This window comes from Cantharellus anzutake (genome assembly GCF_015039405.1).
Source record: "Cantharellus anzutake strain C23 chromosome Unknown EI90scaffold_2, whole genome shotgun sequence".
Lineage (NCBI taxonomy): Eukaryota > Fungi > Basidiomycota > Agaricomycetes > Cantharellales > Hydnaceae > Cantharellus > Cantharellus anzutake.
Genome location: NW_024066952.1, coordinates 46,985 through 58,469, shown reverse-complemented (window position 1 = coordinate 58,469; position 11,485 = coordinate 46,985). Strand labels below are relative to the sequence as shown.

At 49.6% G+C, this 11,485-nt stretch overlaps 2 protein-coding genes across 2 annotated transcripts; both read right to left on the bottom strand.

The window, feature by feature from the left end:
• Positions 1-6,977: 6,977 nt before the first annotated feature.
• On the bottom strand, positions 6,978-7,864 carry EI90DRAFT_3029444 (uncharacterized protein). Its single transcript, XM_039058129.1, has 4 exons — positions 7,740-7,864; positions 7,504-7,660; positions 7,188-7,451; positions 6,978-7,077 (listed from the first exon to the last, which is right to left on the bottom strand). Exons 1-4 carry the CDS (start codon positions 7,820-7,822, stop codon positions 7,018-7,020), a joined length of 564 nt encoding a protein of 187 aa, XP_038923010.1. The 5' UTR covers positions 7,823-7,864; the 3' UTR covers positions 6,978-7,017.
• A 2,106-nt stretch (positions 7,865-9,970) lies between these two features.
• On the bottom strand, positions 9,971-11,190 carry EI90DRAFT_3143359 (Aldo/keto reductase; the record flags this gene model as incomplete). Its single annotated transcript, XM_039065010.1, has 5 exons — positions 9,971-10,346; positions 10,406-10,491; positions 10,557-10,848; positions 10,944-11,040; positions 11,124-11,190. The coding sequence occupies 5 exons, from the start codon at positions 11,188-11,190 to the stop codon at positions 9,971-9,973; spliced, it is 918 nt and encodes a 305-aa protein (XP_038923009.1).
• Between the last annotated feature and the right edge of the window lie 295 nt (positions 11,191-11,485).

The following is an 11,485-nucleotide window of genomic DNA, read 5'->3' as shown; positions in this document are numbered from 1 at the left end:
GAAGCGTGAAATGGAGGTTAGCGAGGATGTCTTTACGCGAGCAGTCAAAGGGCGTAGAACGTATGATTGTCTCAAAACGGATCCAAATCGTGAACCCAGCACGGACATGGTTCTCTTTTATGTGAGAGGGAGAACCAAACAAAATGACGTAGGTCTTGATATCTATGTATCAGTAACCGTGAGGGCTCGAAACGAAAATCCGTGCGTCAATATGAACCAATCTCTAGACCAGGCCGATGAGATGGCGTGATTTTCCCGTCGGGTGATTCCATGCCAGCTCTGTTGAGGAAACAGGATTCGGGGCCGCACGCAAAAGCGGTTTTCGAGTGGCCGGGAGACACCCAAAAAATCGCGTTTCACTCAGGTCTGGCACCAGCCTGCCTCGTTCGGTTTATCATCACAGATAAGAACCCCTATTGTGTGGGATGATCATGCCTCGGTATACACATATCGCAACAGACGGTGCGGGCCACTTGTGAACAGATTGTCTGCCAACGAATATCCCTCACCAGGGATGCAGCGCAGGGATACACTTCACAGAGTTGCTAGCTGACTTTGGGATGCAGTGATATGAATGTTCTTGTGCTGGCTCATCTAGACTTTCACTTCTCTAGCCCGTTCTGGAATGCGCTCTGCCGTTTGAAATCAGCCGTAAAGAGACCAGGATGGCGCTTTGAGTGACACGTAAACTCTTAATTTTGTTGTGCTCATACCAGCAAGAACTTGAGACTTCATCGGGATCAAGGATCTTATTGACCTGGAAAAAGCACATCCGCAAACACCAAGAGTGCACCTCGTTCTTTTTACTGCATTTGAAGAATTAGCCACAGCGGCTACCAGACTAAAGTGAGGGAGTAATCCTTCATGGTCCAGGGATGAGGCTGATAGCTTTGACGCTCCGCCGTACCATCCCCCGCGGCAGATACCTCCCTTTCCACGCATACGGAAATCAGGGAACCGACCCAAGGATCCATTATAGCAGGCATGGCAACCTCCATGAACCAAGGGTTCAGCGGTGAAGTCATGGGTAGCGCTTCCGATTGTGAAGGTAAGATATTCAGTTAAAATTGATATTCTGGTCGTTCAAAGTCTTATCGAAATCGATCTCTACAGCGTCTGATAAGCGCTCAGCTATCCAGGGTCCTTTTAATGACGCGGATGAGGCATATACCACGTTAGCTCCTGACTCAACGTCCCTGAGCCTGGATGTGACCGCCCAGCCTACGCCGTTTCCAGAACCGGGCTCCGTTGATGATTTCCTCTTTGAAGTAAGCTACAAATCGCCGTGATATCGAACCTTACACACACATCACTCACTCATCTGTTTCTGATAGCTCGACGCAGGTATTGAGACTTCACTCGAGTCGGACGACACATCTTCCATAGGGATACCGTTGTTCCGCGGCGGACACAGGGATTCGCTTTCACGGCTATCCATCTCTTCATCTGAGACCTCATCTACCAAAGCCCCATCCATTAGTTCATCCTTGAGGAGCAAGATCGCAAGCTTCACATCGGCGGGCGCATTCTGCACCGAATACTTGGATTCTAAACCATACAGGATCTATTCCGTGCGAACGTTCTGTGAGAGTTTGTTTAGTAGCCGTCGTGCCCTAGATGCTAAGATCGTGTCGGTTGCACGATATGGCGATGTTTATGGGATTCCCCATCGGTTTCTCATCCTTCACGTTGCTCGAGTCGACGGAAGGGATTTCTACCTGCGCCTGGACCGTAGACGGGATAATGCTATCTCATTGTGGAAATTTGGGATGGTGGGTTCGGGAACATCTAATACTGCGATGGACACCGTAAGTTGTGGAACTTTACAGCAGTGTTTTGCACAGCAGCTAAAAGAGGCGCGGGTATTTGATAAGGCTGCTATATCAGGCCGACTTGGCCATCTGTTAGATTACACGAACACGAAAGCTGGAGTAGAGGCAGTCATGGGCTTTTCGGAGCCTGCTCCTCTCATTGCAGCTGCACAAATCCTGTATGCCGTCACCGCAGAATCTCCGGGATATAGGTTATCCAGAGTAAGCGTCGTCCTCCAACCCCCACGCGACCACTAATTAACCAACTTTCGGTGAAACACATAGGAGAACTGTTGGTTCTTCGCCTCCACAATTCAGGAGATGTTAACGTGCCGGTTTGGAGCCGTGTATAAGCATGGATCCCTTAACCACCCTAATATTGGTGCCGAGTGCCGGGACCGCATCAGAGTTCTGGTCTATTCCTCCTCCGCTGCTGAAATCAACGACCTATGGGAGTCAGTTTTACGATTAACCGCCTTGATTGGGGATTCAATCATATCCAAAGCTGTCAAGTCCATCTTGAAAGCTATGGAAAATCACCATGTAACGGCTTTCCCTCATATATTAGATGTCTGGGCACGATAACTAATTGAGTCTGCCAGAGATCCGCTTATCGCAGCTTTTCGGGGCAGGACGCATTTCATGTCTCTTCACTCATGAAAAGACTCCTTGTTACGCTGAACCGGACGTTTCACGAGCACCTCCACGGATGTTATGCTATTCACGAAGCACGGAAGTTTTCAATTAGTTTCCCTCGGTCAGTAAAATATCGAACCATGGGATCTGTTTGTATAGCTCCTGACATATGGTTCATTTCAGCGAGTTATTTCGCGCGTTTCTATTATGGGGACGAAACCTTGGGGGGACGTCTTCAGATAAATCACTGGCAGGTGCGGATGACGTGATTGCCTTGATATCAACTATTATTGAGTTGTTGGAATCATCGGTACGCACATCACGCTACTGTAGCCGTCAACGTCCTCACTTGTTTTTCCCAGTTGGAAGTGGAATTTGCGATTCACAAACATTCTTCAGTTGTCTACGATCCAGTCAATCACCATCTCGGACCATTTTCCAAGCTCATCCCAGGATGTAACGCTGTGCTATCGGCGCTGGAGCTCCTGGAACGGTGTACGGCGATCGACCGCCTACCAGTGATATGGCGTTTCCAACTGAACAGCGATATTCCCGATCTTCAAAGCGAATTTGAGAAGTTGATGACGGTGGAGCTCAAGTTCGCATGCCACCAGTGGATTCCTCTCCTTTGTGAGTCGGATGACCGGAGTGATGAAACGATGAAGGCCTTGTCTCGCTGCATCCCAGTACTTCTTCACTGGATTGCAGCGATGGGGATCATGGATGAAATTGACCGGGTTTGTCGAGGGCTGAACGAACTTGTTCGATGGCTGGTATGTCCGAAGGTTGCAAATAAAAATAAAAATAAACTAAACTAACCTCGTGACTCATTTTGGCGTCTTTAAGGAGTTTGATACGCAAGATCTCCGAATGAATCACGTAGTTCGTGATTTGTACCAGTTGGTCACTCGATCAAAAAGTGCATTCGCGGCCTCGTCATTATCCATACTTGGCAGTGGTCACCCATTCATCCCGTCGGGTAGCCCGTTAAAGACAGTATTTCCAAGGATCGCGGCAACTGAATGCCACATTGTTGCTTGTGGTATGTATAGTAGCGAATCATGGCCACCACAAGTACTAGAAGTTTGCACAAGTGGAACGTCTTCGGTGGGGTTTTCTCCAGATGGACGTCATTTGGCCTCGGCTTCATCTTCATCGGATGGCACCGTGTATCTCTGGGATGCGGTGACTGGGGCACTCCTTCAAGAGTTAAAGGGACACACTGGTCCCGTCAACTCCGTCACATTTTCGTCAAATGGCCTTCTACCTTCGGCCTCGGACGATCGTACCGTGCGCGTCTGGGACGCGGTGACAGGAGATCTCTTTCTGGAATTCAGGGGCCATACTGCTGCGGTCTTCTCCGCCGCCTTTTCGCCAGACGGTAGTCATCTGGCATCCGATGATCACCATGTGCGCATCTGGGATGTAGCGACAGGGACACTCCTTCGAATATTGAAGGGACATACTAGTCCCATCCTGTTCGTTACGTTTTCACCGGATGGCTGTCATCTGGCTTCAGGCTCGGAGGATCACACCGTTCGTGTCTGGGATCTGGAAACGGGGGAGGCTCTTCTAACACTGAAGGGACATACCGATTCGATCTGGTCCGTGGAGTTTTCGCCTGACAGCCGTTATCTGGCCACGGCCTCTGGAGATCACACCGTTCGAATCTGGGATAGGGTGACAGGTGCACCTCTTCGAATACTGGATGGACATACGAGTTTCATCAGGTTCGTAAAATTTTCACCTGATGGATGTTATGCGACATCGAGCAGCGATCATACGGTACGCATCTGGAGTGTGGAGACGGGAGCACTTCTTCAGGAACTGAGGGGGCACACGGATCGGGTCAGGTCTGTGCAATTTTCGCCGGATGGCCGTCATCTAGCTTCGGCCTCCTGCGACGACACCATGCGTGTTTGGGATATAGCGACGAAACCACCCCTTCGAGGACTGGAAGGACATACTGGTTCGATCTCATCCCTGCAGTTTTCACGGGATGGCTACCATCTGGCTTCGACCTCTCAGGATGGCACAGTGTGTACATGGGACGCTGCTGGCGGTCGGTGCATAGGACGGAGACCACTGGCATTTGGTGAGGACATTTCGTCCTTTGAGGACTTTATTCGTTGTTGATGGCATCTTGTTCGGCGGTCAAGGTGAGACAAAAACTTTGAGTTCAAACGAAGTCCGCAGCCCAACTTCACCGTCTCTCTCCCAACCTGCTCGACACCCTGTTTACCTTGATGGCAATTCTCTCTGTATCAACAAAGGAGGTATCACCTGTCGCATCTGTTGGCTTCCAGACTACTTCAAGCCTAGCTCTTCCGTTGCAATATCTCGGAACAACCTTTGTTTAGGTGGACTAGGAGGGATGATTGCGTTCATTGATCTTGACGGACTTATGCCTTCCATTGCGTAGCACAGATTTATGTGCAAGCACAACTGTGTCACATTAAAAGTCAATTCTAGCCACGGACGAAGAAAAAGTTGTTCTACTTGCATGACCTCAGATACTTATCTAGGTTACGTAATAGAACACTGATTGAATGGCCTCAACATCTGCCCACTTTGCCACCCACCTCACACTCAATATCTCCATCCCTAGCAGCTCTCAGGAGCGATCCCACTCCGTCGTTAGCCGCTGCCCCCATACGTTGTATATGTTATCCTGCTCATGTAGCCCTCCCTGGAGCTAGGGCTAACTTGGTGTATCAGGTTATAATAGTGCTGCAGCAGTCGTACCAATTTGGAGTAGCCATGGCCGCTTGATCGAGGCACTATTTCTCCTCCCTTGTTCCCCGAGCTGTCACTTTTCCCGCCCTCCTCCTTTCGCTCGGGTAGTAGATTGGAACTTGGACCTTTCTTGGCCATGCACAGTATATATCTAGTCGTTCAGCTTGGCAGGATACCAAGAACCGTGTTCATGTGACAATGTTGCAATATAGTTTTACCCGTAGTGTATGCGTGCACCTCCCCAGCTTGATATGATGTTGGCATTGAGCCTTCAATCAAGCCTCCCTTGTCGGATGAAACCTCTCCTACAAGGCTACCGTCGTTCCGCAACCGACATAGCGCATCGTCTTCCCAACTATCCAGCTCTTCATTCAAGGTTTAATCTGCTAAAGTCCTGTCCATTTGTTCATCCTTGAAGACCAAAATCGCAGGCTCATCCTGCCCCGAATACTTGGGGCTCTAGGCCACACAGAACCCGAACCCTACGAACGGTCTGTGACAGTTTTCCCAATAGCCCTTGTGCCTTGGATGCTAAGACCGCGTCGGTTGAACGTGATGGTGGTCTTTACGGGATCCCGGTGCAAGCGGGGTGCGAGGGGAGCCACGTTGACCAGAATAGATCGGAGGTTGAACACCAGTGTTCGGGTTGGGACCATATCCAGCTGATCTCCGCTCCGCTGTTGGTTCTGACGCTCGACTTACTGTACTGTGCAGGACGTGAGAGATCGTCGCCGCCAAAGTGTTCCACGCACTGCCGTTCTAACGCTGCAGAAATATTGAGTATAGTGCATAGTGTACATTCCGACGACTATCCGCAATTCTACATAGCGTTGGAATGCAAAGCCCATCAAGCAAATAGCCAAAGGAGTGATGGGAAAGCAATGACAGGCGTATTGGTAAATGTTAAACAATTCGGCGAGTATCGATGACAATTGGGGCTCTTGACTTGCCCTGGATCAAAAACCGAGTCCCATCTCTGCTGGACTGAGGGCGGTAGAACTCGGAACTGTTGAACTGGAGGAGCTCAATACGGCTGGACTTGGGGTAGGACTCGATATCATCATCTGGCTCGATATCGTCATCTGGCTCGATATCGGCATCTGGCAATCGATCACCGTACCAGGCTCGCCGAGATTCAGTAGGTTGATAGGCCACTGGAAGCGTGAGTATTCCGTCATTGAGCCATACTGATGAGGAATCGATTCGAGAGGTTGTCATTGCTGTAGACGGGCAGACGCTGGGAGGCCAAGCCCATTCTGCTGGGTCGAGTGAAGGGAAGTCGGGGAGGTTGTAAAATGCACACTCGATCCAAAACTCATCTTTAGGTTCGCGTCCTGCATCCATCTCGGGGTGATGCACGTAAGATATGTCGCCAGTGGCTGGATTGAATCCAGGGTTAGGAACATGATATGAGCGAGTCGGAGGGACGTTCGGACCAATAATCCAAGAATGGAACTTCTCCACATGATAACTCCCAATGAACTTGCAGGACTCCGTTGACCAGGTGACAACGCGGATCCCATCATTGAAGGCGTCGATACTTTGAACTCCTGGAGTAGGCTCGAATGCCAGACAGTGGAGAATACGTGTGAGAGAAGGCCCGCCTAGGTTCGAAGGGTGCGCAAGGAGCTGAATGTATGGGCCCTTCGGATTAGATATGACCCTCTTGATGGGGTAACGACGGTCATTGGGATTGTCTTGGGGTCGTGGATAAGAACTGGTGGGAAGAGCACCAGGCCTTATAAGACGGGGCAGTGCGTTCCAGTCTTCACCCTCCGCCGCGACTTGGTGGCTGCTGTAGACAAATTTGATCCAGGCAGGGGGATTGCCTGGATCACGCTGCAACCGGCAGATCGTACGCTGATCGTTGATATCGGCAACTTCGATGACACCGCTGCCAAACCCGAGCGCAACATAGCGACCATCAGGGGAGAGTGCGGCACAAGTCACAATGCCATTACGAACATCAGATTCGTAGAACTCGGTTTCGTGATCGACCCTCACAGTTCCCCATTCGTCCACCACCGTCCTTGGTAGTTCACTCAGCTTTGCCCGCATGGTCATTTGGGCCCTGAGTAAATCCTCGCTTAATGAGATGGTGCCACCAGAGAATTTGTCAAGAATGGAGAAGACCCGGACATCAGAGAGATGGCCATAATGTTTGAAGATAGACTGATTGAAAGGGAGGATCGATCGATAGAATTCCCAAGGCGAGCTATATTCAAATTCCAGTTTTACAATCCCCAAGAGTCGCATTGAATTGTGATTCTATCAATGGTGACAACATGTCAATATTCAAACAAGAATAGTTTGTACTTACCTCGAATTGAAGGAATTCTTCAGGAAATCTCCAATTTGTGCCCCGCAAGTGCATGAAAGTTAGCAAGTTTCGCATAATGAAGGTGTTAAACTCGTCTTGCAATTCAGTGGACTCTTGCAAAAAAAGTTGCAATGGGTCCAGGTGCTCGAGTAAGTATCTAATAATATAGTAGAAGCGGATGCAATGACCGTCCTTTTTCTCCATAAATTCCTTGCCCGTGGAGAATCGACACTCACTTCGGTCGGAAGAGGGGACAGCGGTAGCCGTGGTTCGTTCGGCGATATTTGTACGGGTGCCATCGGCGTAGGATGTTTGGCATGGGACGTACTTGACTGATCAAGACAATTGAGATTGGGGCCAGGCTTTCTCCGGAATGGCCAAAATATTCTGCCTTGACGAGACGTTTGTTGGTTCGCGCCATCATGTGAAGTGCCGCTAAAAGAGGGCACCGGCGTAGCAACAGGGGTATCAGGATATGACCCTGCGGAACCATCATCGTCTCTGTGAATCGTTCCGTCGTTTGTAGCCGCGGAAGGAGTTATCTGAGAGATCGAGGCCTGGGGCCGATCATTAGGAGGCTCATGAGGGCGTTGTGACCTAGTAGAGTGACGGGACGCAAGCCTTTCAGACATCGTGCAGGTGTGTTGAAGGGAGCACTTGGTGACAGGACGTATGTATAAACCTGAAGCTGCTCGACCCTAGTGGCCATAACAGGTAAGACGTCGATCGCGCGGGAGCTGTGCAAACCATGAATTGGTTTCTTCGATTCTTGATATCAACCAATGAATCGATCGTTCGTGCCTTTCCGTGCTTGGAAACAGAAGATTCCATTCAGCATGCGCGCTGGCTGCCCGCCATAACTCGCGGAAATGGTCCAGACGGCGTAAATGTCTAAGCTACCCCGGGCCGTAGAGAAGGAGTGGACCAAGCCCAAAGACGGCATTGCGGCAGGTCTTGCTCGCCAACCGTGAATTGATGCACCTGCGTAACACCGAGCGGGCCTTCAACATACAATTCTGTTTCCCTGAAGCCCCCAAGAACAGGAGACGATCTGAAATAGTGTGTATGTACGGGAAAAAATCAGTCGAAGACAAAAGAGTGCCTGGCTAAGAGGAGCGGAGAAGTTTATTTAGATGAAGAGCGTACAACTCTAGGTGGAAACACTCGTCAGGTTAATATGCGTTCGGGGAATCAGATCGCACGGATCTGGTGTGTGGTGACTGTATCGATTCAACATGTTGCTGACCGTGACACTATTCCTCTGCTGTTTCGTTCGGATGGTAAATTGGGGCAGCTTTTCTCCAGTCAACAGGCATGGTATATATTTCGAACTTTGTGAGATACCAGGAACCATTTGCGTGACAATGCCACAAAACAGTTTGAGTGCGCGTGGGTATACAATTGTACAACTACGAGCGACCGGGTGACATAGAACGTTCACGGTGGGCTGGCCAGGGTATAGTATGAGTCAGCCAACGAAAATTTGGGGATCAAGTCTGAAGATAAGAAGATCAGACGTGAGGTGAAGTGAAGGGAGGAAAACAAAAAAAACAAAACAAAATAGAAACTACAGCACTCAGGATTCCCACATAGTCCCCTACTATGGTACTAACTAAACGGTACTCGGCTTAACTTCGCAGATCAGACGGGATGCGGTGTTTTCCGAGTCCTATGGCCGCAGATGGTTTCTGCTACAATTTTGCATTTGTTGTTATTTAATGGAGGTACGAGATACCCGGTGATGCCTTCATCTTATGCGCCGTACCCGCTGTCGGCCTTACGCATACTGTGTCTTCCGAGGCTACAGTCATGCCGATTCAGGTTTTATTGCCGCTGCATACCTGAGTCGATTTCTTCGGACGAATTCCGTACGTGTTTATTCGTCCGCTCACGCTTCTGGGCTCTGGCCCTCTTATTCCTCAACCTCTGCTGAAGGCGTTTTCTTTGTTTCTTTTTTAGTCTCATTTCTGTTAGCCTGAAAAGCGATTTTTGTCGAAGTTTTCTCTCGGAGTCCCTTACTTCTGGTAAGCGTTTCGGTCTCACTGAGCAGGGGGGGTGTTGTGACCTCCGGTTACTCTCGGTGGGTTGGATCCCGAGTGCTTACTCTAGTTTTTTCTAGGTTTCTTTATTTTCGGTTGTTCCCTTGTTTTTGTAACCTCGGTTCTTCTCCTCCTTGTTCTTCCTCGTCCTTGTTTTTTCGCGTTGCCCTCCTCCTTCCCCAATCTCCATCCTTGTAAATTACCCGGCTCGTCTTCAATTCCAGAGGTTCTGGCATTTGCCGGGACTGTCGCCACGCTATTCCATTGCGTCTCCTCCGGCGTGCACACAAGATGAATTTCAATAGCATGTAGTTTGATGCTCCGTACCACGATGGAATATCGATTATATATAGGATGAATGACCGCAGTCAATGACATGCACGAATAGCCGTGTATCGATGAGAATATCCTTCCAAAGGCTTCATCTCTTACTCACTCTCCTTTTCTTTGCTGAGGTCAAACCCGAGATCACCCCATCCTGCCCACGTAGGATTACAAACTCGGAAAATCTTTGATTCGCCAATCTTATCAATCTCCGCGAACTCTTCGGGGGTAAGCTCGACAATTTGAGCGTTCGCCGAAATACGCGAGGGAGTGACGGATTTTGGAAGGACGGTTCGGTTTGGATGAGCGACCTGGAAAGAAACGAGGATAGCTGCGGGCTCGACGTTGTATTTCTTTGCAATCTTGACGATCACTTCGTCCGTGAGGAGTGGAGATTCGTCGGAGCCGAGAGGCGAGTAGGAGGTGAGCAGGATACCAGCTTCTTCTGTGACCTTGACGACTTCCTTTTGAGGCAGGGAACTGGATTTGATAGGGGATAGGACTCGGAATCAGGGAGGGTGTGGGTAGGAGCGGCTTACGGGTGGAGCTCAATTTGGTTTACAGCAGGGATGACTTTGGCTTCCTTGAGGAGTCGCTTGAGGAAGGGCACAGAGAGATTAGAGACCTAGGCAGCAAATGGATTAAGTTTGGCGTCGGCCTTTAATGCTGTTAGTTGATGATCCGACTTACTCCAATTGCCCTGACTTTATTCTTGTTAGCAAGGTGAACCCTCTCCAGCTCTTTCCAAGTGTCAAGCCAGTCCAAGTCCCTGTTAGGCTTTCCGTCCCCGGTAGGGCTTAACATTGGTGCAGGCCAGTGCAATAGCCACAAGTCAATATATGGAGTGTCGAGTTGCTTTAATGAATATTCCAGCGCCTGCTCCACTTTATCGTGGTCATCATTTTTAAGCTTGGTGGTGACGAAGATAGATTCGCGCGGCACTCCCGAGGCCTTGATACCTTCACCGACTTCTTTCTCGTTGCTGTGATTTGGGAATGAGTGAGATCGGTGCACGTCACGGTCGAAGTCCGGCCCTAAGCGGCACTCTCGCGGTTGAAATCGAGGACAGGAACTCACCCGTAATCCGTGGCTGTATCGATGTGCCTATAGCCTGCCTTCTTCAAGGCATATTCGACGGCTTCCTCAACTCGACCTGGTGCACTTTTCCAGGTACCTGAACGATGTCTCAAACTTAGTACAAGTGTTTTGCAAATAGGATCTCATCTCGATCGTTCCCTCGACCGAATCGTTACATACCAAGTCCGACGACTGGAATTTCTGCCCCAGTGTTGAGCTTGACGGTTGAGGCTAGACTGATCGGCATTGCGAGTTGGTGATTGATATGTTACGAAAGTGGGATAGTACTAGTGCTCAAGCTTATATCACGCTAGTGCTATATTCTAAATAGAGTCAAGTGTTCAAAAAGGTGCATGTGGCATACGGGAATTCGATTAATGTTATCTTGTACTCCTGCAGAAGTGGCTGGGGTTGTTGAGACAGCCCCGACATATGCCGAGACTTCTGGATTGAGAGCACGACCCGGTTAATCTCGTTCCTCAAATTGTTATACGGGATTGGCCGAATACGTTGCACAGTGCATGGCCCAAGAAAGCCCTCAT

Coding starts and splice junctions, on each gene's coding strand:
- EI90DRAFT_3029444 (XM_039058129.1), bottom strand. CDS start 7,822: ATGCCAAACATCCTACGCCGATGGCACCCGTACAAATATCGCCGAACG. Junction 7,452..7,503: donor AAGAATTCCTTCAATTCGAG/GTAAGTACAAAC, acceptor CACCATTGATAG/AATCACAATTCAATGCGACT. Junction 7,078..7,187: donor TGGTGGACGAATGGGGAACT/GTGAGGGTCGAT, acceptor CGGGTTTGGCAG/CGGTGTCATCGAAGTTGCCG.